This window comes from Rhinolophus ferrumequinum, chromosome 5 (assembly GCF_004115265.2).
Source record: "Rhinolophus ferrumequinum isolate MPI-CBG mRhiFer1 chromosome 5, mRhiFer1_v1.p, whole genome shotgun sequence".
Taxonomy (NCBI): Eukaryota; Metazoa; Chordata; class Mammalia; order Chiroptera; family Rhinolophidae; genus Rhinolophus; species Rhinolophus ferrumequinum.
Window position 1 is genome coordinate 84,469,173 of NC_046288.1, and position 22,959 is coordinate 84,492,131.

General features: G+C 49.5%; 1 protein-coding gene across 3 annotated transcripts in view; it reads left to right on the forward strand.

The window, feature by feature from the left end:
- Nucleotides 1–22,642, forward strand: part of KIAA0232 (KIAA0232 ortholog) — a 79,154-nt gene extending 56,512 nt beyond the window's left edge. For 2 of the 3 annotated variants that reach the window (XM_033105416.1, XM_033105418.1), the window contains exons 4-9: nt 1,409–1,475; nt 2,602–2,683; nt 4,727–8,021; nt 14,758–14,866; nt 19,916–20,013; nt 22,132–22,642. In XM_033105416.1, the coding sequence (XP_032961307.1) occupies nt 1,409–1,475; nt 2,602–2,683; nt 4,727–8,021; nt 14,758–14,866; nt 19,916–20,013; nt 22,132–22,311 (3,831 nt within the window). In that variant the 3' untranslated portion in view covers nt 22,312–22,642. The remainder of the gene's footprint in view (nt 1–1,408; nt 1,476–2,601; nt 2,684–4,726; nt 8,022–14,757; nt 14,867–19,915; nt 20,014–22,131) is intronic. The other variant, XM_033105419.1, reaches the window with a different exon arrangement.
- Nucleotides 22,643–22,959: the final 317 nt, after the last annotated feature.

Sequence of the window (22,959 nt, forward strand, 5' to 3'; positions counted from 1 at the left end):
GCGGCTCTGTGTCCTGCCCTGAGACTGGTGCTGGGTTTAGAAACATAGTGACACAGGCTGGCTGGACAGAACAGCTCCCGGCAGCGTGTCAGCTGACACGGGTGTTAGGTTCGGGATCGGGAGGAAGTGGAATAAAACGGCCACACTCACCCCACCTCGAGCACGATGGTAAGCGGGGTCTTTGTGCCGGATTGTGTGGTCGGAGCAGTTTGTGACCGGCAGCTGCCGTGGGTTTAGGCTGTGTGTAAGGAGGGAGCAGTCCTCTCTGGCCCGTTTCCCTGGCTCCCTCTGTCCTGTCTCCCTAGTAAAAGCTGTGTGATTTGGTGTGGACGGCATGTGCCTCTCAGTGTTTACAATTAGCCGTTTTCCTTGTAATCTGTTTCTTGCTGCTCAAACTGTGTAACCGCCGGATTTGTTGTTTCGAATATCTGTAATCCTTGTGCTGAGTCATTTTGAGTGGAGTGAACGGGGTAAAGGTCTATTTTTAGCCCTCCAAGGCCCAGGAGGGCGAAGGGTGAGCAGTCGTGCGCCTGGTCGGCCGGTGCCCACCTCGAGCGGCTCCTTCCGTTTGCAGTGCTTTCGGCCACTGCGTCAATGCCGGGGTCCCCGGAAAAACATCCCCTTTTTCTGTACATTGTCAAAGACTTTGCTTTCCTTTTGTGAGACACAGAGCATTTTCAAAGTGACAAAGTTGCCGTAAATGACGGATTGTTTGCTTGGCCTGTTCCCACATTCGCTTTCCTTTAAAGCTTGACTCTTCCTCTTACGCCCCACTTCAGACTCTTCCACGCGCTCTCCTTCCAGTTGACCCCATTTCTGTAGAGAGGCCACTACCTGTTGGGGACCCTCACAAGAAATGAAGCTGTCCCAGCGCTCACAGTGTTGGCCTGTGTTTTGTGCCCTGTGCTTCTGGTTGGGGTCATGAGTGTTCTCTTTACAAAAGAAAAGTTGCCTTCTCTCTCTAGACCTGAGCTCCTAGGGGACCACGGGAGCTTTGCGTGGGTTGTCTTTGCATTGGGTTTGCTGCGGGGCCTCGCCGACGTCCGTCACACTGCTGCTGTGGCTGACATTGAGCCGTCTGGTGGGCACTTAGGTATTAGGCTGCCCTCCCTGTGAGCGAGACGCTGTACGCTGGGAAGACGGACGCCACTCTGGGAGGCACGGTAGTGCTTTCCGTTTATCAGTAAGTGCCGTTGCATACACTGTATTAGTGAAACACGTGCACGAAATTGGAGCTACAAACCGATCATTTTTAAACCCATGTCTTCATTTAAATATCGATAATGTATTTCTTTTGGAACATGGAAAATGTATTTGTTTATAAAAGCTTGACATTAAAGCGAAAGTCCATAGATACTGCCATTTCCCTGCCTGTGGTGAACTAACGTGTGTGGTTGTTGTCATGCAGAGCTCTGGCATCGAGACCTTGGTGGAGGAGCTGTGCTCCCGACTGAAGGACCTTCAGAGTGAGCAAGGTGAGTGCAGTGCTGTGGAGGGGCGCTTACGAATGGCTGTCGTCACCAGCGCGTGACTGGGGGGCACTCAGCTGACCAGGGCAAGAGAAGCAACAAGAGTGAAGTTTGTGCTCAGTGTGTGTCACCAGGCCAGCGTCATGCCATGTCCTCGGCTGTCACTCCTGGGTCAGCTCTCAGCAGTCACTTGCTGTCAAAGGACTGGGTTCATCCACAGGTGTCCTGGTAGAGAGGAGTCATTTCATTTGTGTGTCTTCAAATCGAAGCTCAGAGGCCGGGAGCAGTGTTTTCTTTCCCAGCCTTGTGCCCCTGTCAACGTCTGCCTGTTGACAGCAAGGCCCCCAAAGGTGCCGACACTCGTTATTGCAGGTTTGGAAGGAACTTCTTCCTGGACGCTCAGATTGTTTGGAAGGGCAGGCTTGACAGGCTCATGAAGTCACTTTGACTCATGAATGCGCGTAACTGCTTGTCCCGACTTTCCGTAAGCCCTTAGAACAAGAGCGGCGTACAAAGATGATGGATCTCTATGGTCCTGTCCTCTCCATGGTCACTTTGCTGCCTGCCGAGCCTCGGGCCTTCCTGTAAAGGGCACAGAGAGTTTGTTGGTTTGTTTTCACTTTGAGGCAGTATCATGAGCTGAAGGAAAGGTACAGAGAGCCCTTTGCTTCTATTTTAGGTGAAACACAGCCTTTGGTCACCTAAATGTTAAGTAACAGAGCTGATGGTAATGAAGAATTTTCTTTGCAAATTAGCAGTTGTCAGGATGAGTCAATAGAAAGGTCCATGAGTGCAGAATATTTTTGGAATCTAAACAGATGTTCTCCTTGTGGTGTAATTAATAAGTATACAGGGGATTTCAGCCTCTTAATTAAGTGCCTCTGGAGCGCTGTATCAGGATGAAATGAACAAGTCTCACCTTTCAGCCCAGTGTTCACGTGGTTTAGCCAGAGAATTCCCTCTAGCACACTGAAGAAGTAGATTTGTATTAAAAAGACAAACTGCTGTAGAGTCCTTTTAAGTCACAAAAGCCTGTATAATTTTTATTAAGGTTACTTGAGAAACTTTTAGAAACACAGTCTTTATTAACTAGATATAAGACAACTCTTTCTGAATTTTTGTTTCATAACAGAAGAGAAGATTCACAAAAAGTTAGAGGGGTCTCCGTCTCCAGAGGCAGAATTATCCCCTACAGCAAAGGATCAAGTGGAAATGTATGTAAGGTTGTATTCAGTGATAAAGTGTGCGTTTGTTGCAATCGGACTGATAACTGCTACGTGGTTTACAGCTTTTGTTCATTGTTTTGTATTTAGTTTCATATTTTATAATTCAGAAAACATTTATTGAGCACTTAACATTTGTGCTGACACTGAGAATTCAAAGGTGAATAAGATGGTTCTAGCCTTAACATACATACTGAATCAGTATTTGTACAATGATCGAATGAAACAAGGTTATTATTTACTGGCCACTCATGGGCTGTCACCTTTGAAATTCACACCTGTCCGTGGAGACAGCTGTGAGATATTATGCCTGTCCTTGTTTTACACACAAGGAAACCAAGTTTCCACTGCTGGATCCAAAGGGAACACGGGCAAGTCATTGGACTCGTCAGCCCTATTTGCTAAAGATGGTTCTTTCTTTGTCAATGCTTAGTATTAAAATCAGCAGCATTATAAGTGGACTTCCTTATTATACATTTTATTTGAATCTTCTGAACTTCTACAACTTAAGGGAAAAACAGCCTTGCAGTGGCGTGTGTAGCCCTGCTCTGCATGGCCCGGGAGCCATAGCTTTGTGTGGCTGTTGAGTGTGTGAAATGTGGCTGCCTCAAATTGAGATGCACAATTCTCATCAGGTTTCAGACTTAGCATAAAAAAGAATGCAACCTATTTCATTAATACCTTTTAATATTAATTATATGTTGAAATGTGTACCATGGTTATGTTTGGTTAAGTAAGATATATTATTGAAATTAATTTTACCTGTTTCTTCTTATACTTGAATGTCACTCCTAGAACAGTAAAAATTACATGTGAGGCTCATAACATATTTCCGTTAGCTCTGGTACAACTGAAAGAGAGAGTCAAGTACAGGCCCTTGGCAACGTGGCCTTTTATCACATCATGCGTGACCTCGGCCTTCAGAATGACAGTCCCCTTTATAGCCAGCCTGACCCTTGGCGAGGATCTTCCTTTGGCAGTCTGTCTTGCTCTGCAATCTTCAGTGGCTGCCTGTGTCCTAGCAAATTGAAGCTCCTGTCCTTGTTTGCAAGCCCTCTACAGTCAGCCTACCTGACTTTTCCTCCTCTGCGTTTCCGGTGCCGCTGGTGTAACCGGGCTCAGTTCCGGGAGCGTATCTGTGTGTCCTCACACAGGTCCCCATAGCTCACAGTCTGTGCTCACGCAACTGTGTTTCTGGAGCCGCGAGGCTCGGTTGTGGTCCCCTTTCTCTCACGGTTCTGGTCCTCACTGGCGTCCTCTTTTCTGAACACTGGAATTCCATAATCCTTACTGCTTCTGAGGGCCTGCTTAATGCCCGGCATTGCGCTAGCCTCCTGAGAACAAATAACACGAATGGCAGTAATCACTGAAGAAGGTGCTGTTCTGACTCGTTTCACATATTAATTCCTTTAGTCCTCACAACTCTGTGGGGTAGGTACTGTGAGCCACAGACAGGTTAAGGAACATGCCTGAGGTCACACAGCTAGTAACTGACAGTCAGAATTCGAACTCAGGAAGTGTGGCTTCAGAGTTCATATTCTCAACTACTTGCTGTACAGCTTTTCAACTACATCTACTTCCAATGCTCACAAAGCCTTGTGAGGAAGGTCGTATTATCACTATTTTACAGTTGGGAAAAATATGGACCAACACATTAAATAATTAGCTTCAAGTCACAAACATAGTAAGTGACTGAGCTGAGAATCAAATTCAGATACCGCTTATCAAAAGCTTACATTCTCTCCACTACATTGTATTTGTCACTATGGCTTCTTAATTAAAATTCAGACTTTGAAAATAGAAAACTGTCATCTTACATGTTTTCGTAGACTGCTTATCTCAGTGCTTGATACATTGGACTAAATGTAAAGGATGTTTTGCTGTGTTACTAATTAGTTAAAAGTTACTCGTCCATGGGTGATGTAAACATTGACTAGTAAAAGGAAATATCCCACTTTTGTGCTCAGTGACGTTGTCTTACTATATCTAATACATCTCAGTACCCACTTTTGAAGTCTTCACCCTATTTTTCAGGTACTATGAAGCATTTCCACCCCTTTCGGAGAAACCAGTTTGCCTGCAAGAGATCATGACGGTGTGGAACAAGTCCAAGGCCTCTTCTTACTCTAGCTCGTCGTCGTCGTCCTCGTCCACAGCCCCGCCCGCGAGCACAGACACGTCCTCCCCCAAGGACTGCAACAGCGAAGGTGAGGTTGGCAAGGAGCGAAGCGATGGCCTGGCCACCACCACGCGCGACAAAGCCCAGAGCAGAAGTCAAAACGAGAAGGAGAGCAAATTTAGCAGCGGCACAAGTGAAGAAAAGCCTGCCTTGTACAAAAAGCAAATCCGACACAAAGCCGAAGGAAAGCTTCGCCCTCGTTCGTGGTCCTCCGGCTCCAGTGAAGCAGGTTCCAGTTCCAGTGGCAATCAGGGGGAGTCAAAGGTACCCATGAAGTGTGTGCAAGCGAGACACAAGACGCGCGAAATCCGGAACAGAAAAGGGCGGAATGGGCAGAGCAGGCTTTCCCTGAAGCCTGGAGAAAGGGCCGAGCGGCACGCTCACGCCGGCGGCAGCAGCAGCAGCAGCGGCAGCGGCGGTTCTGTGGGTCAGCTGTGCAAGCGGGGGAAGAGGCCGTTCAAGGACATGGGGAGAAAAGACGCCGGGGGCACGGAGGGGAGAGACCTGTGCCTGGAGAGCAGGAACGACAGGGAGTACAAAGAGGAGCCGCTGTGGTACACCGAGCCCATCGCTGAGTATTTTGTTCCTCTGAGCAGGAGGAGTAAACTGGAGACCACGTACCGGAACAGACAGGACGCACGCAATCCAACGGCAGAGGCGGTGGAAGAATTGTCTGACTCAGTGCACGGTCTTTGTATCAGCAACAATAATATTCATAAAACATACCTCGCAGCAGGTACTTTCATTGATGGTCATTTTGTAGAAATGCCTGCAGTTATCAATGAGGGGCTTGACCTCACGGGGACCTCGTTCTGTTCTCTCCCGGAGGACAGCTATGTGGATGATATTCATCTGTCAGAATTCACACACTTCTATGGAGTGGACATTGATCAATCCATGTTGGATCCTGGTGCCTCAGAAACGATGCAAGGAGAAAGTCGGATTTTGAACATGATTCGACAAAAGAGCAAAGAGAACACAGATTTTGAGGCAGAATGTTGCATAGTGTTAGATGGAATGGAGTTGCAAGGGGAACGTGCAATGTGGACAGAGTCTCCCAGCACTGTGGGCGCCGAGGGCTTGTTCCTGCAGGGTCTCGGCAACCTGGCTCAGTTCTGGGAGTGCTGTTCGTCCAGCTCTGGCGACGCCGACGGGGAGAGTTTTGGGGGAGATTCTCCGAGCAGACTCTCTCCCCTCTTAGACAGCACGGCGCTCACCCCGCATTTGCTCGCTGGCAATCAAGAGCTCTTTTCAGATATTCATGAAGGATCTGGTATAAACTCTTGTTTTTCAGTGTTTGAAGTGCAATGCAGTAATTCTGTTTTACCATTTTCTTTTGAAACACTCAGCTTGGGAAATGAAAATACAGATTCTAGTGCTAACATGCTTGGGAAAACACAGTCTAGATTGCTAATATGGACCAAAAATAGTGCCTTTGAAGAAAATGAACACTGTTCTAATCTTTCAACAAGAACTTGTAGCCCGTGGTCCCATTCAGAAGAAACACGTTCGGATAACGAGACATTAAGTATTCAGTTTGAAGAACCCACGCAGTTTAATGCAGAAGATATTAATTATGTAGTTCCTAGAGTCTCGTCAAATTATGTAGATGAAGAACTTCTAGATTTCTTGCAAGATGAAACTTGCCAGCAAAACAGTAGGACTTTAGGAGAAATTCCTGCGTTAGTTTTCAAAAAAAAATCTAAACTAGAATCTGTCTGTGGTATTCAGCTAGAACAAAAAACAGAAAACAAAACCTTTGAACCTACACAAGCGTGTCGTGAAAGCAGCCCGCACGGAGATGGCTACAGCTCAGGGGTTATTAAAGACATTTGGACAAAGATGGCAGATGGAAATTCTGTAGCGATGGGAGAAGTAGAGAGAGTTGACGATGAGTTGTTTTCGCCAGATGTAAATAACTACTGCTGCTGTCTGGATGCTGAAGCTCAAATGGAGCCCCTCCAGGAGCCCAGCAAGGCCGTGCAGAGGTCAGAATATCATCTGTGGGAGGGGCAGAAAGAGAACCTGGAGAAAAGAGCTTTCGTTTCTGGTGAGCTCTCCAAGGTGGACGGTGGTGATTATACTACACCCTCCAAGCCCTGGGATGTGGCCCAGGAGAAAGAGAACGCCTTCATTCTTGGAGGAGTTTACGGAGAACTCAAGACCTTCAGTAGCGATGGGGAATGGGCCGTTGTCCCGCCCAGTCACACAAAAGGAAGTTTGTTGCAGTGTGCAGCTTCTGATGTGGTGACGATAGCTGGGACAGATGTCTTTATGACCCCAGGAAACAGTTTTGCTCCTGGTCACAGGCAGTTGTGGAAACCCTTCATGTCATTTGAACAGAATGACCAGCCGAAGAGTGGGGAAAATGGATTAAACAAGGGATTTTCTTTTATCTTCCATGAAGACTTACTAGGAGCTTGTAGTAACTTTCAAGTTGAAGATCCTGGACTTGAATATTCATTCTCTTCCTTTGACTTAAGCAATCCATTTTCACAAGTTCTTCACGTAGAATGTTCATTTGAACCCGAAGGGATTGCATCTTTCAGCCCTAGTTTTAAACCGAAATCAATCCTCTGCTCTGATTCAGACAGTGAAGTTTTTCACCCCAGGATATGTGGTGTTGACAGGACACAGTACAGGGCGATTCGGATTTCTCCTAGGACTCACTTTCGCCCAATTTCTGCCTCTGAGCTGTCCCCAGGAGGAGGAAGCGAGTCAGAGTTTGAATCTGAGAAAGACGAAGCAAATGTTCCCATTCCTTCTCAAGTCGATGCATTTGAAGATCCACAGGCAGATCTCAAACCACTGGAAGAAGATGCTGAGAAAGAAGGCCATTACTATGGAAAATCAGAGCTCGAGTCTGGAAAATTCCTTCCCAGGTTAAAAAAATCCGGGATGGAGAAGAGCGCTCAGACATCACTGGATTCCCAAGAGGAGTCCGCTGGGCTTCTGCCAGTAGGAAAGCAGAATCAGTGTTTGGAATGTAGCATGAGTGAATCTCTGGAAATCAATTTAGAAAGCTCAGAAGCAAATTGTAAAATAATGGCACAATGTGAGGAAGAAATTAATAATTTTTGCAGTTGCAAAGCAGGTTGTCAGTTCCCTGCTTATGAAGATAATCCAGTCTCTTCGGGACAGCTGGAGAAGGTATGTGTCTGTGTGTGTTGCTATTTGATAAAAGGATCTGATCAGACTTTAATCCAAGAACAGCCATATCAGGCACTGGAAGATGGGGTTAAATACTGGGAAATGAACTTAACTGTCTTAAAATTTATCACTCTTACGATTTTATATAAGGACTTAAAATGAATTTGGTATTTGTGGACTTGAACTAGACAGTAGACATTTTCTGCAGAGAAAAGACATTTTTAAATGAATCACAGGATATGATGAACTTGTATGTTTTAATATGCATATACTATGCTTAAAGCAAAACCTAATATATATGTGTTCCAACTTTCAAAGATGAATCAGGAAGTGGCGGCTTATTTTCAAAAGGCCCGTTGCTCTTCAGAAGGAGCAGCACAGGATTTCTTTAAGTATAGAAAGTCCATCTAAGTGCCTCTGTAACATCGATCAGTTTATTAAAATTTATGTTTTACATGTGAAATAAATCCCATCTGTATAGAGTTCTCTAAAATGTGTTGTGATACATGTAAAAATTAACCCACAATCCAAATGCGACAGAACAGCTTCTACAGAATCTGTAGAAATGTACCTCGATTTATATAATGTACATATTCCTGAAGCTGTTTGAAGGACATGTTCAGTCTGTCACATGAGGTTGATAGTAACAGTTTTGATAATAGGAGTCATTGTACCCTTTGACTATTCCTAAGAAGTGGTTTGAGGTTAAATTGTACAAGAAATAACAGTTAAGACAATAACCTGTTTCTTTTCACCAGAAAAGCATAGTGATCTGCCCACTTTTCAGCCATTATTAGATGTAGCACTTCCCAGCCTTTTTCCAGTACAGCTTATGGAAAAGATAGTTGGAGGTGGTAGTTAGAGGTCATGACCCCTGTGGCCAGAGAGCAGCTGAGTGTCTGCCTTCCCCTGTCTGTCCTTCTGCGCGCTCCACCTACCTTTGGCACGTCTAGGGCCTACCCATGCCGTGAGGCTCTTCAGATCCCACCTCCTTCACTGACACTTTCCCTAATTCCCCTCCTCTTCCCTACACCCACTCCTCCCTGCGTCAGAAGCAGTTTCTCCCTTCTCTTAATTTTCGTGCACTGCATGCCTTTTTTTTATTGAGTCATTTTTCTTGAGTCATTTCTGTACTTTTTCTCGTTAGAGTATAAGCTCCTTATGGATACAGACCATGCCTTCCTCATTTGTCGGGTCAGCGCCTAGGTGTGGACCTGGGTGCTTAGATGGTAGGACGTCCCTGTGACGGGCGCCGAGGGGTCACTGCCCTGATTGGCTTGCCTGGAAGTCCTTAGACATGAACTGAATCTCACTGAAACACTGAAGTCTGAACTTGCTGGGGGAAGAACAATGTTGCTAGGCGTTATCTGTTTGTTTATTGCCCCGCTTTCATCCTTAAATATTCCTGTATGTACTTTGTATCTCACCTGGTTCCAGATTGGGAAGAAAGAAAAAGAGGAAAGAAGCGAGATTCTGCATCATACCACTACTATATTCCTTCGCTTTCTAGTATGTTGATGTATTTATGTGTTATCAGAATTCTGGGTTGTCGTGAAAGGTTTTAGCCACTGAGAAAGTCCTCAGAGGACATTGTGGGGTTGTCTAATGCAGTAGCACCTCGGTTTTCCAGCGTCTCCGTTGACGAACATTTCGGTTTACGAATGCCGTAAACCCGGAGGTAAATGCTTCGGTTTTCGAACACGCCTCGGAAGTCGAACATGTAACGCGGCTTCCACTAAGTGCAAGAGCCTGAGGCCTCGCTGTCGGCTGTTTTCGACGTTTCAGAACTCAAACGGCCTTCCGGAACGGATTACGTTCAAAACCGAGGTAGCGTAGTCTAGATGTCGTCGGCGCGCTCGGCCGTGGTCTCATCGCCACAGTTCAGAGCCGGGCAGAGCTCACTTCTCGGGTCCTCGGAGTGTGGAGAGGTTGAGAGAGTGGCCTGCAGGGACAGTTTGGGGCCAGGCTGGGCCCACAGTCTCTGCCTTTCCACTCCCTCACATTGCCTGCTCAGTCTTGGGGAGTCTTCCCCCTTTTCCTGAGGGAGGGCAGTCCACAGAGGGCAATCTGGGAGCCCTGTTAGAAAGGTCACTCATTGCTCACCTGTCTCAGAGCTAGGGGCCTAAAATGTAGGATTTCTAATCGAATTGGTGCACAAGTGCATGAAGTAAAATTCTTTTCAAAAGGTTAAGTCAGTTTAATTCAGCAAACATTTATCGAATACCTGTTACGTGCCCATCGCTACATTTATAGGTGCCCTGCATGAAGGAATTCAGTCTAGTCACAAAGACCAGTTTGTACCCAGATCATTTATTGTAATTGAAGTGGGTAACACCTTCACAGCGTCAAATGCAGAAGTTACAAGAGGGTGTGTACATAGTGAAGCAGCCACGAGTATGAGTCCGGTGTCTCCTCCTAGGACATTTTATGCAAATAGAAGCAAATATATGTTCACATCTATTTCCTCCTATTTGTTTTCTTTTTACTGAAATGGCACTGTATTATTATCACCTTTCTTTTCTTTTCATTTTCTGCACTCTCTTCCATCGTATGGATGTCCCATGATTTTCCCAGCTCGTCCCTTATCTTTGAGGCACTTGGCCAAACGTAATTTTAGGCAGCACGGCCGGTGGTGTGGTGGAGGTGAGCACAGGTCGCTGGGGGAATCCAGAGGAGAGCCCTCCCCGCCTGTGAGGGTTGAGGAAGGCGTTTTGCGGGTCCAGGGGCAGAAAGGAGGAGGCAGGAGACTCAGGGCAGAAGCAACAGCACGAGCGAAGGTAAAGAGGCTTGAAACTTCGGACGTGTGCAGGTAGCTGGCGACATGGCTTCTGACGTATCGGATGGAAGGTGGGGCGTAGTGAAGTGTGCCTCTGGGGCTCATTTGTACATCACTTTGTAGAGAAGGTGTTCTCTTTGTCCTTTACTTTTGTGCCGACTCAGTGCCAAGCACTTTGAACCACAGCAGAGAGGCGGAAGGCTTAGTCCCGCCTGTGGGACTTTACTGTCTGTCCGGAGAGGATGCCATCATGTGCCAGGGAAGTCAGGAGGCTCCCAGAAGGAGAGGGGCGGGGCCATCCTCGGGCCATGGGACCCACCCACCTGTGCCAGGCACGTGCCCGCTGTTTTGTCATCATGATCCTGCTGAGTGCCCATGGTGACCTGCAGCGATTTCCCTGTGGCCTCTAAGGGTGCTCTGAGGACACTCGGCCCACAGGGATGGAGTACCTGCCCCCGGGCCAGGCTGAGACGGAGCCCAAGTCCTTTCCACTACAGTGGTACCTCGGATTTCGAACATCTCCATTGACGAACATTTCGGTTTAAGAATGCCGTAAATTTTATGGACCTATGATATCATTAGATAGTAAAATTCATGCTAAATTTGCAGTTTTAGTGGTTGATTTTTTAAAAGTCTGGAACGGATTAATCCATTTTGCATTACTTCCTATGGGGAAACTACTGCACCTCGGTTTTCGAACGTTTCAGAAGTGAAACGGTCTTCCGAAATGGATTACGTTGGAAAACCGAGGTACCACTGTACTTTGCACTTCCTGTCAGTAAAGGGAAACTGAAGACAGGCAGCGCATGTCTCTTGTTGGTCGCTGTCTCTTTCTGTATCTCTTCATTTACATTTCTTTTCCTTTTTTCCAAAGAACAAGGCTTATGGAAGTCTTTCTTTTCCTTTTGTGACCCAAATAACTGACAACAGACTGTGGCAAAGGGACACTCTTCAGTGCTCTGTTCCCAGAGCAGCACTCAAAGGGACTCCGAGCGCCTCACTTCAGCAGGACTAGGGTATCGAGGGAGAAGTGAAAACCCAACTTCCATCTGAACATTACATCTGTTGCTTAAACCACGAGTGGTCAGGCTTTCTGGATTAAGTTTACGTCTTCTCTTTTTTTCCACTGTCTCATTCATCCATCAAATATTTATCAAGAGCTTATTATGTCCGGGCGCTGTTCTAGGAGCTGCGTATAAGAACAGACAGAGCTCATGGCGTGTGTGGAGTTAGCAAACGTGCAGTTATGAGGTACGTGAGGGCGCAGTGTTGTGGAAGGGGAGCAGAGAGCCGGAGGGGCTGGGGGCACGAGCGTGCGTGGAGGAGTTGGCCGTGCTACACGTGGTGTCGGGCAGGCTTCCTGTCGAGGCACAGTTTGAGGAGAGGCTTGCAGGCGAGAGAGTGAGCCAAGAAGCTGTCTGGAGGGAGAGAGAGGTCCCAAGTCAGACGCGTGCCTGGCTTGTTCAAGGTTGCGTTCTGTTTTCTTTCTCCTCCTGTCTGTCTTCATTCTTTTTCGTTGTCAACCAAGCCAAAAGTTGAATTAATACATTAAACAGACATTATTTAAGCAAAGCATGGTCATGTTTACTGTGCAGCCTAGAAGTTAGAAATAGCTAAGTGGAAAGATGTCATAGAATAATGCATATTCATATGGCAAAGGTAGTAGGATCAATAATACCATAATAACCTTGGACAGTGTCAGATGGGTACTAGACTTAGGTGTTCACTTCATTAGGTATATAAATGTTGAAGAACTATGTTGTACACCTGAAACTAATGATATTGTATACTAACTACATTTTAATTAAAAAATTAGGAGACAAAGCAGCATAAAAGAATAATGCATATTCGTTGAGTATGTGTTCAGCGTAGTATAACACAGGGCACAAAATCCCTGCCGTTAGAAGTGACACTTAAATGGAGGATGCAGAAAAAATTTTTTTTTGAAACTGGCAGAAAGTGGCCTGATCTTAACAGTGGTTTCAGCAGGAGAGAGAAAAACGTGGCGTGCTTGGTATCAGGAACTTGAGGCCTGGTGGCAGCTTTGCCTCAGGTCAGCAGATGTGGAGTGTCTGCTCTGTGCCAGGCCCTGTGTCTGGAGGTGCAAACATAAAGAAGACATGGTCCCTGCCCTTAAGAAGTTTCCAGTCTGCTTCCACTTGCATCTGACCTCCTCGTTGTTGGAGCCGGCCCAGCCCCTCCATGCTGCCTTGAGCCCCTCCCGCCTGCTTTCCTGACCATGTCCTGTCCTCTTGCCCTTACCTTTGATGCCATTCCCACAGCTTCAAGAAAGGACTCAAAGACAAGCAGTATAGCTGCATTCACCCCAATAAAACCCCGATCATTCATTCCACAGCCTGCAGGACACTTTCTTCCCAGATAGGAACTTGCTGCCTCCAGATCCTCTTTCGTCGTGCCTTGGGGACGATGGAGCGAGTTCTGTGAAGTGAGCCTTCTGTGCTCCTGAATAGCACTAAGTAACCCCGCAGGACAGGTGTGCCTTGGAGAGAAGGAGGCCTCTCTGGAAAGGTCGTATGGTGCTGTGAATTATGTGTGAGAGGCCATTAACTACAGACCGTGCATAGTGCTGGCCTTATTTGCATTCAGCCTGGCCTTGTCAGTTCTGTTGGCTTCTGTCGGTGTCTGTTTATGTGATTTTTATTGTTAGAGTAAGCTGCAGGAGAAAATAGTGACGGCTAACTGACCACTCAGGGTAGACAGTACGACTCTCCTCCAGCTCCTGATCGAGGAGTATTTCCGAAAATGAAAGTTTAAAGTGTGTTTCCCATTTAGTTAAATAATAAAAACACACATTGTTGAATCAAAAAGTTTTAGACCCATTAAATAATTTACATTTCAGAGAAGAACAAAATTCTGCTAGAGAACTGATGATCATTAGTGGCTTAAACAGTTCAGATTTTAGACTTGAACACATAATGAAACGTCTTCTAAAACCATAAAGATGTGTGCAGTGTCTATAGGCCTGTCCATTGAGCAGACCACCTATGGAGAGCAGTAGGAGCTGTGGGGTACAGAGAGACCAGGACGCTGGGAGAGCCTGTTGTCAGGCCCAGTGAAGGAGGAGCAGGGAAGGGGGTGCCCCGACCCCGAGCATTCCGGGATGCACGCGGTGACCACAGCTGACCACACTCCAGGGACACTCCTGATCGCTAATGACAGCTGCTGTCTGTTGACCACTGGCCACATGGCATCCAGGCCGCACTACCCAGGCGGGTGGGCGGGGTCCAGCTAGGACTTGAGAATTTCACTAGTAAAGGGTGGAGCCTGGATTCAGATGGGGTCCCCCTTGAGGACCTGGGTGCCGTCCGCTCTGCCGGGACGTGGAGATGCAGAGAGGATGGGTCTCCTGCTCTCAGGGGTCCTTCCCTCCCCTGGTGTCGATGGCTGTGTCCTGTTTGGAATCTGAATTACTCGCGGCTTCATTTGGTTCAGTTGCAACTTCCTTCTGGTTCACACTGAAGCAGATAATTCTGTTATAAAGACATTTTGCTTGGTAACTCCGCCTGTAAAATTTCCTTCTGTCCCATTTCTTCTTCTCTGACTTCCTCCGGCCCTGGTGCGTGAAGAAGAGGGGCCTCTCTCTTTTCTCTGGAGCACCTCACACCAGCAGAGAAACAGGACCACCCCCTGACCTCGCTGCACCCCTGAAAATTAGCATTTGCTTTACGGGTATTTCCTGTTATATTACATGTTTGGGGGCTTTTTGCTTTGTAAGAGTTTTGTTGTGTTTTTTTTAAGATTTTCATTCCACTTCCAATATAAGTGCTTCTTAAGAGAAATTTCCTTTATATGCTATGAACACTGGCTTTTTTTATTCACCTCGTCTAGAACAGTAGACTCATCACTGTAAAAATCCTAGGTTTATAGTCCCTAGTTAATGCTTGAATTTTTCTTTTATCCTGAAAGTTTGTAAACTTTTTCTGTATTTGGTTTAAATAGTTTCCCGTATTGGACACTGATGTACAAGGAGTGAATAGAAGTCAAGAAAAACAGACCTGGTGGGAAAAAGCCTTGTACTCTCCTCTTTTTCCTGCATCAGAGTGTGAAGGTAAGGGGACCTGTGTTAGGTCATTCATTCCGATTTCTAATTCAGTAAGAGCAGTAAGTTCTTTTGCTGTGACTATTAGTCCAAAAAACATTTACCAAGAGGTTTCTGTGTGGCCAGCATTTATCAGGCACTGGGGACAGAGAGATGAATGAGAGCTGGAGCCTGCTCTGAAACTCAGCCGCAGCCTGATGTAGGGGACATGTGGAAATGCTCCCAGTGGATCGTGGGGGAGGAAGTAATCAGCCTTCAGGAAGGCCCCCTCGTGGGGAAGCCGGGGAAGGTGGTCCCATGCAAAGGACTGGCTGCACAAAGGCAAGAGCGTCTGTGGCAAGTGGAGGGCACAGGGACCCATAGGGCCCAGCTGGGTGGTGGCTGAGGCCAGAAAGGCAGATGGGAAGGAGCTTGCTGGCAGGTTCAGGGAGCTCTGCTAAGTTAGGTAGTGTTTAATGTGCAGGGAGGGAAGGCCATTTAAAGGATCTCAACTTGGAGGGCGTCAGCTCTGTGTTCTAAAACAATTCTAGCACCAGAGTGGAGACGGACTAGAAAAGCTGAAGGGCGCTGCACAGGGGTTCTTATGCTCTTGCAGTGAGAGGACCAAGGCCTGGCCTGGGGCACTCGTGGGGATGGACAGAAGAGAACAGCCCCGGGAGATTTTGTAGAAGATGCCAGAGTTCAATGAATGACTTTCTGTGAGAAGTAAATGGCAAGAGGGGGAAAAAAAAAAAAAACAGCCAGGGGAAGCTAAGGGAGTCTGGGCAGAGGGAGATGGGGGCAGGGGCAGATTTGGTGAAGGTGCTGTTAGTCTGTGAGCCTCCCGGTGCGCATACCCAGAAACTATAAAATATCTTGACCTGAAATTTTGGGAGAAGTGAGAACTAAGGGGGGGCCACCTAAATGGATCAGCAAGGGGATGAGCTTGTCCGGATTGCTATGGTCTCCTGGGCTTCTGTTCGCCGCAGGGTTTATTTCACAGAAGCCTGAGGGGCAGGAAAACCCTTCGTTACTATTTCCACGTCCACCTGCCTGGCGCATCTCCTCAGCTAATTAGTGGTTAAGGTGGAGCCAGTGCCGTCCCTCACTGCCCGCGCCGCGCGCGCCCGCTGCAGGGGCTCAGTGCGCCTGCTGGCCGGCCCTCACCACCGGGCCTAGCTGGTCGCCGCCTCCTCTCTGCTGTGTGCGCTCAGCTTCCAAACCCTGCCTCCCTCCTTCCCAAAGGTGTGCGGGGTCAGGAGGAGTGCACGGGGGTCTTCATTTTTAGCAGTTTTGATACTTAACAGCATTTGTTAAAGGCCTGTTGCTCCACTGTTAGCTAATGTCGGGCTGCCCTTTGTTGTTTACCAGGTGCTCCCAGGAGCTTTCCTTTTATGTAACTCGCACAAAAGCCTCGTGTGATGCCACCCCTGGTTTTCAGGTGGGGAACTAAAGCTCAGGTTTAGTCCTTTGCCCAGAATCGGGCATTAGCCATTAGGCTCAGGCTGCAGTCCAGCCTGGCTTCTTCTGGTTCAGAAGCTTTGCTTCCCGCAGCAGCTGTCACACTTGGTGCCCAGAGGGGCACAAGGGTGATAGGAGCACAAACCTGCCTTGACTGGTCTCGTCTGGTTCACTGGGTGAGCGTGAAGTCACAGAGGCAGGTCACAGGAATACAGGTAGGAAGGGCCAGCGTCCCAGAGCAGCGCAGCGGGGCCCTCCCAGGAGGAGCCAGGAGGCGGCGCCAGGGGTGGCGCCCGGCTTGCAGACTCACGCGGTCTTGTTCTGTTAGCGAGCGTGTCCCAGGCTGGCTTGGTGGCCTCCGTGCGGTTTTCTGTCATTCATTAGTTAGTAAGGAACCCAGTCCCAGCTCTTAGCTCTAGGTCCGCGGTGTCTGCAGCCAGTCGCGTGGCAGGTGCTGGGCATGCTTGTTAGCAGGCAGTGCTCTTTTATTGTGGAGGGCCATGTGGAGACTCCTAGTGGATAGCTAATGGTAAGCCGGCTTCCGAATGCCCTTTGCCTCACACCTGTGAGGTGGTCGCTGCACAGCTGCCCTGGGCTGGCGTGATGAAGCACCGCTCTTTCCTCTTACGGGAGGGGGCGTGTTTCCTCTTACTCGCAGGGGAAGCTCGGCCAGAGAGACGGGGAGCTTCTCAGCCACTCAGCTCTGCTCAGCTCCTGAAACTTCTGACGTTGCTGATGTTCAACAAGCACATGCTGCTCCGAGTCTGGGCTGACCTGGAAGTGCTCAGCCTCCTCCTGGGAAGGAGGAGGGTCACCCCTTGCACCCGGAGGCAGCTTGTCCAGGCACCCAGAGCAGCGCAGGAGCCAATCTGGCATGCACTCTGCCACCTCCCGGCCTGGCTGTGCATGCATACGTGCATCTGTTCAGGAAATTCAGGAAATATTCCTGGCATGCCTCCCTCGTGCCAAACACTGTTCTAGGCACTGGGGATGCAGAGGCAAACATGCAGGTCCTGCCCTCGGATCAGCTGACATTTGAGCAGGACCTGGAGCATCAGGAAGCAAGCCATGGGACAGCTGGGGCTCCATGCAGGGAGCAGTACCAGGCAGAAGCAAGGGCTGGAGCAGGAGTGCATTTGGTGCCCCGGTGTGCCTGGCAGAGGGGAACTGTGCGGGAGTGCGGTGAGGAACGGGGTCAGCCAGGCAGCGAGGAGCCAGAGCACAGGCCTTGCAGACTCTGCGCAGTGGGTCTGTCCCGAGTGGCAAACTCCAGAGCTCACGCACTGGATTCTAAATGTTGGAAGAGCCACTTGAAGTGTATTATTTTAGTCCTAAAAGGAGAGTCGTGGAGGGAAACAGTATAGATAAGGGTAAGGGATCAGGAGACAAATCTGAGTTGGAATCAAGTGCCTCCCTCCATTACCATCTGCTAGATCTTGAGCAATGATTGGATCTTTCTGTGCTTCCATTGTCTGTATTTGTCCAAAGATGTTAAAAGCAGGGCCTCCTTAGAAGGCAGCTGTGAAGAGCAGAGTGTCCAGAGCAGGCCTGGTGCCTGGTCACGCCCGGAACGTGGTAGCCGTCCACACGCGGGTCACGGCGACCTTGGCAGGTTCAGCACGGCCCTTTCCGTGGAAGCACAATGTGCTTTCGTACACACAGAATTCCTAAAGCAGAAAGAGAAAGTGAGGGGGTACGGGTGGGGATGGGTGCAGCTCCATCTGGGGGCGTATCCTAGTTGGGAAAAGAGTCCCTTCCCCGCCACTCACATCCCCCTAGTACAAGCGGTAACCAAAGTTGGGAGATGGGGGGGACCCTGAGCGTTTGGCCAAGCAAGCTGAGAAAAGATGGTCACCTGGAACGGGTGAGCGGGGTTCCCAGCGTGTGGTGTCCTCCCGGCCGTCCTGGAGCAGGCCAGCCCCCAAGCCCAGGGCTTTGGTTAGCGCGTGTAGCAGATGGGGACGCACTGAACTCGGGGCTGCATGCACAGTCTCTCTGAACTCGCATGGGAACCTGTCAGGGCAAAGGGCGGTCGTGTGTTAGAGAGAAGGGATCTGGGGCGCAGAGACAGTCTGTAATGTGCCCGTGACGTCACAAGGAAGTAGCATCACCGGAGTCGGTGGCCTCGGTCTAATCCCAGAGCCTGGTGACTTTCATGACCCTAAACCAGTAGCTTCGAGGACCTGAAGCAGTCAGAGCCCAGGTTATGACGAGGACAGCCTGGGAGCGCGGGCTCGGGGACAGGCGAGCAGGGCCCAGACGGCCTTCCCTGGAGCACAGGTCCCCTCCATGGCAGCAGGACGCAGTGGCCTTTGAGCGCTGGCCCTGCCCTGTCTGGGTTCCCAAAGGAGAAGTGTGCCATCTCATGGAACCTCCGTTGGGCACCGGTAGTGCGGGCGGCAGGGGCAGAGTCCTGGTCTTGAGGAAACAGGATTTTTACACACAGTGATGTCAGAGTCAGGGTCCAGAGCCAGGTCTGCCCGAAGGCTCTCCTCCCGGCACCTCTGCTCCAGCCGCCTTTCCCATGGAGTTAAGCTGAGTAGGGGTTGGTCTGGATCAAGACAGGTGCGTCTGAGCCCTGGCTGTGCAGCAGATAACCGGGGGGAAGGCAACTATAATGTAAAAATAAGTAAAATAAAACTGGGAGGGAAAAAGAACTACCTGGGAGCTCTTCAGAAAACCCTGATATCTAGACTCTTCCTCAGACCTATTCAACTAGAATCTCGGGGTCCTGGATTTCCAGATTCTCCTTAAAGGGCCCCGGGGCATGGGAACGTGCACCCAGGGTGGAGAACCATTGGACTAAGTGGTTTGAGTTCTTCACATTTCAGTTGCTAGTTCCCCGTCCCCTTCTGTGGGGTTCTTCGCCAACCAAACCACTAGCCTCATTTCTCTTCCCTAGTCCGCAGGTAAAAGAAATGCAGAGTGTAGTATGTTGTTGGGTTGCGGGAGACGAGAATGTTTCCTCGTCTTGTTTTCTCATTGCACTTCCTCCTGTCTGAGATTCCTGTGTCCATTTGTTATGTGATCATACATGTGTTTCATCGTCTGTCTTCCCCCATACAACACACATCCGGAGAGCTCAGAACTTGTTGGTCTTTTCATCTGGTGTTCCCCGGGCCTGTCACACCATCGCTGTGAATACAGGCAGACCTCAGAGACATTGCTTCAGTTCCAAACCACTGCAGTGAAGCGAGTCATAATCTTTTTACTGGTGGCGGGTCCTGCCTTCAATTTGTAAAATAAAAAAAAAGCAACATCTGTGAAGCACAATAAAATAAAGTACAGTCCCACGAGGTCTGCCTGTATGTATTTGTTAAATGAATGTCCTTGGTGGGTTAGCGGGAATACGTAGTGAAGCTGGCCTGCTTTGTAAAAGCCCCGTAAACAGCCTGTTGCAAGAATTTTTAAGTTGGCGGGTGTTGTCCTCGTGCGCCCCGGGCTGGCTGGTGCTGGCCATGTCTGCTTTGAGTGACCACTTTCTATCCCCCGGGGGTTGGTAGACCTAAGTGATCTGACTTTGAGCAGAAAATGAAACAAGAATGTATGTTTCAGAACGGTGTCTTAATGGAATTTCCCCCTTTCCCTCTTTTCCCTTCTCCATTCAAAATGATTAAGAATGTTATACAAATGCCAAGGGAGAGAATGATAGAGAAGAATATCCAGATGCTAAAGAAATACCCAGTAATGAAGAGCGTCTGTTAGATTTTAATGGGGTAAGTGGACTGTCCTGCTCCTTAGTATTGACTTCCAAATGGCCACCCCACCTTGTCACTCAAGCTGCCCCTCCCCGTCCTCCTGGGTCACCAAGCTCTGCGGATGTGACCGTCCTCCTCTGTGGCCCTTCACTTGGTCTGTGCCACCTCCCACCTGAACCCTCACTGCCAAGGCTTCCCAAATCCTCCCACTCCCCCAGCCCAGCTGCCCTTTGCACTGCTGCCAGGGCGATTTCTAAATCCAGACCTGCACCTGTCACTCCCCCTGGAAACCCTGTTCCTCTTACACAGCACAGCACAGGGGAGCCCTCCCGGCCTCCACAGGCAGACCCGCCCTTTGTGTCCACGCCTCACCCACCGGCCACCCACACACGCACTTAGGCTGCAGAACTCGTGTCGGCCGGGCCTACCACCTGACTGCGTGTCTGCCTCCCCCACGGGCCTGTGAGCTCCCTGAGAGCTGGGCCGGGCCTGTGTCTGGCTCCGTGGAGGCCCAGACCTTGCCCAGTGAGGCAGGCAGGCAGGGGAGTGATGGAAGGAAACTTGTGTTCCTTCTCGGGGTGACTGTCAGTGTCCATTCAGGTGCTATGGGAATGCGCCCCCCGAGCACCCTATAGTATTTTTTAAAGGTTCTCTAGCCACATGGGCCTGTTGGGTGTTGGGGACCCCCCCACCTTTGCACCCTTTCCCTCACAGGGACATGCCCTGTTCCACCCAGCTGCAGTCCAGACCTACAAGTCCGTCCGTCCAGTGTGTCACCAGTCCTGCCATCCCATGTCAGCCATTTCAGCTCTCCCTCCCCCGCCCCCATCGCTTCGTGCAAATCGCCTGGCCAGTCCCTGGACGGCTGCCGTGCCTTCTCCCTGGCTTCCTCTTCCGCTTGTCCCTCCTCAGTCATCTCCCCACACAGCAAGGCAGAGGGACCTCAGCCCCCTGAGGTGGGTGCTGGTAGCCATTTTGCAGGAGAGCAAACTGAGGCACGTGAAGCCTCAGAACCGTGTGTCCCAGGTCATGCAGCCTCCTCCCAGCGCAGACAGAGCTGAGGGAGTGAGGACTCAGCATGTGACCCAGACCCACGTCCCAGCCAGCGTCCTTTGGCCGTTGCTCCGAGAGCAGAATCCACACTCCCTCCCGGTGAGGCACCTGCGAGGCCCCGGGCATGCGGTCCCCACGAGCCCCTCTGCTCTCCTGTCCCTCCCCCCTTGTTGAGTGCGGCTGCCTTACTGTGCTCCTGCCTCCGGAGTTCTCAACAGGGCCAGCACTGTCATTGAAAAATTGGGGGGGCGTTGGTGGTAACTGGGGGGGGTCGTTGCTAGTAACTGGGCTGTTGGTATGTACTCTGGGGGAGGGGCATAGCCAGTTACTGTGATGGGGGTCTTACAAGTAACTGACTGGAGGACTTCGCTAGTGGCTGCCAGTTACTGTGCCTTGGGGCGGCATTGCTGAAGTGGGGGGGGTGCACCGCTAGTTACTGGGGGGAGGGCGCTGCTGCCAATTGACTGACAGGGTGGAGGGAGTGCTGCCAGTGTGGTGACTGGGAAGGGGCCCCCACTTCACTTAGTGTCCTGGGGGCCAGAGATACTGACCATCTGGTCAGCTGTGTGGGGGACAGTCCCACACAACACAGTTTTCCCTACAAACTGCCAGGTACTGACAGACCTAAGTGGAGAAGCGCAGCCCCAACGTCCCAGGCAATCTGCGGCTGTGCCTTCGGCTCGCTTTTCTCAGCCTTTGGGTGAGGACACTTCTCCTCCAAAGAACTATATTCCCTGCCCCTCCTACCTGACGTGCCCCTCCGTGGTCACCGGTAACCCCCCCCACACACACACTCCCTGAGGTTTTGGTGGTTGGTTAGGTGGTCTCTCCTGGAGTGGGAGCCCTGGAAGCGTGTGGCATGCGTGGAGCCCAGCCCGGCGCCCACCTCTGTGCCCACCTCTGCGTCCACCTCTGCGTCAGGGAGGACAGGTGGCTTTGCTTTGAATCAGGAAAACTCTTCCTATTTTTTAATTCTTCACAGGAAAATATTGGTGATTTGTTATTTAATCTCTATATAGAGTCACATAGCCCTTTTGAAAAAATCTGGCTTTTGATCTGTTGAAAATTGTTCTTTAATCTTAGGTGTCTTCTGTTTATGAAGCACGGTGTACAGGAGAGAGGAATTCTGCAGCAAAAGTAAACGGCTCCCGCAGAAACATGTGCTCCAGCGCCAGCTCGGACTCAGAAGGCACGGGCTCCGAGGGCGGCGGCCAGTGGGCGGACCCCGGCGAGGAGGCGCTCTTTTCTCGAACTCATCTCTAAACCTGCAGAGTAGTACACGTTATTTTTTAAAAACGAAATGTGATGGAAATGTACCCTTTTGTGAGGCCTGTTAATCTAAAACAACAACTTAGGTTTCTTCTCAATTAACTGATTCAGATCAGTAAATACCGTGCTCTTCTTGCTTATTTTAGAGTTGAGGACAGCTATCCTGTTGAAGATTTTTTTCCAAGCTGTTAAATTCTTGGCTATTTGAAATAGACTAGATTGTGTTGTCAAATCCAGAATGGGTGTGCATGTGCTTGTCTTAGAAGCATCACTGCTTTTTGCATCTTAACTGCAGTCATTTCCCTTCTAACTGCAGTCAGCTCACTCTTACATTGCAGTGTCAGCAGTCGCCTCCGCTCTTCAGAGACTTTAGCTTTGGCACATCTAGGCTTCATTCTCTAGGAACTGGGATACTTCCCCCTGCAGTGGATCAGCGCCTTCCTGAAGGCGAGCGGGGAGCTGGGTGACTCAGCCGAGGTCTTCATTCAGTAAAATCTCATGTACGTCGGAAGTAGGACCCCCACGGGAGTGCTTTCAGAGACTTACAAAATACTGTGTTTTCTATCTTAGGATTTTCCCCCTAAAGTATCATGGAAGATACTATGGTTTGTGACTTTACTGCTAACTGAAGAAGCCAAGGAT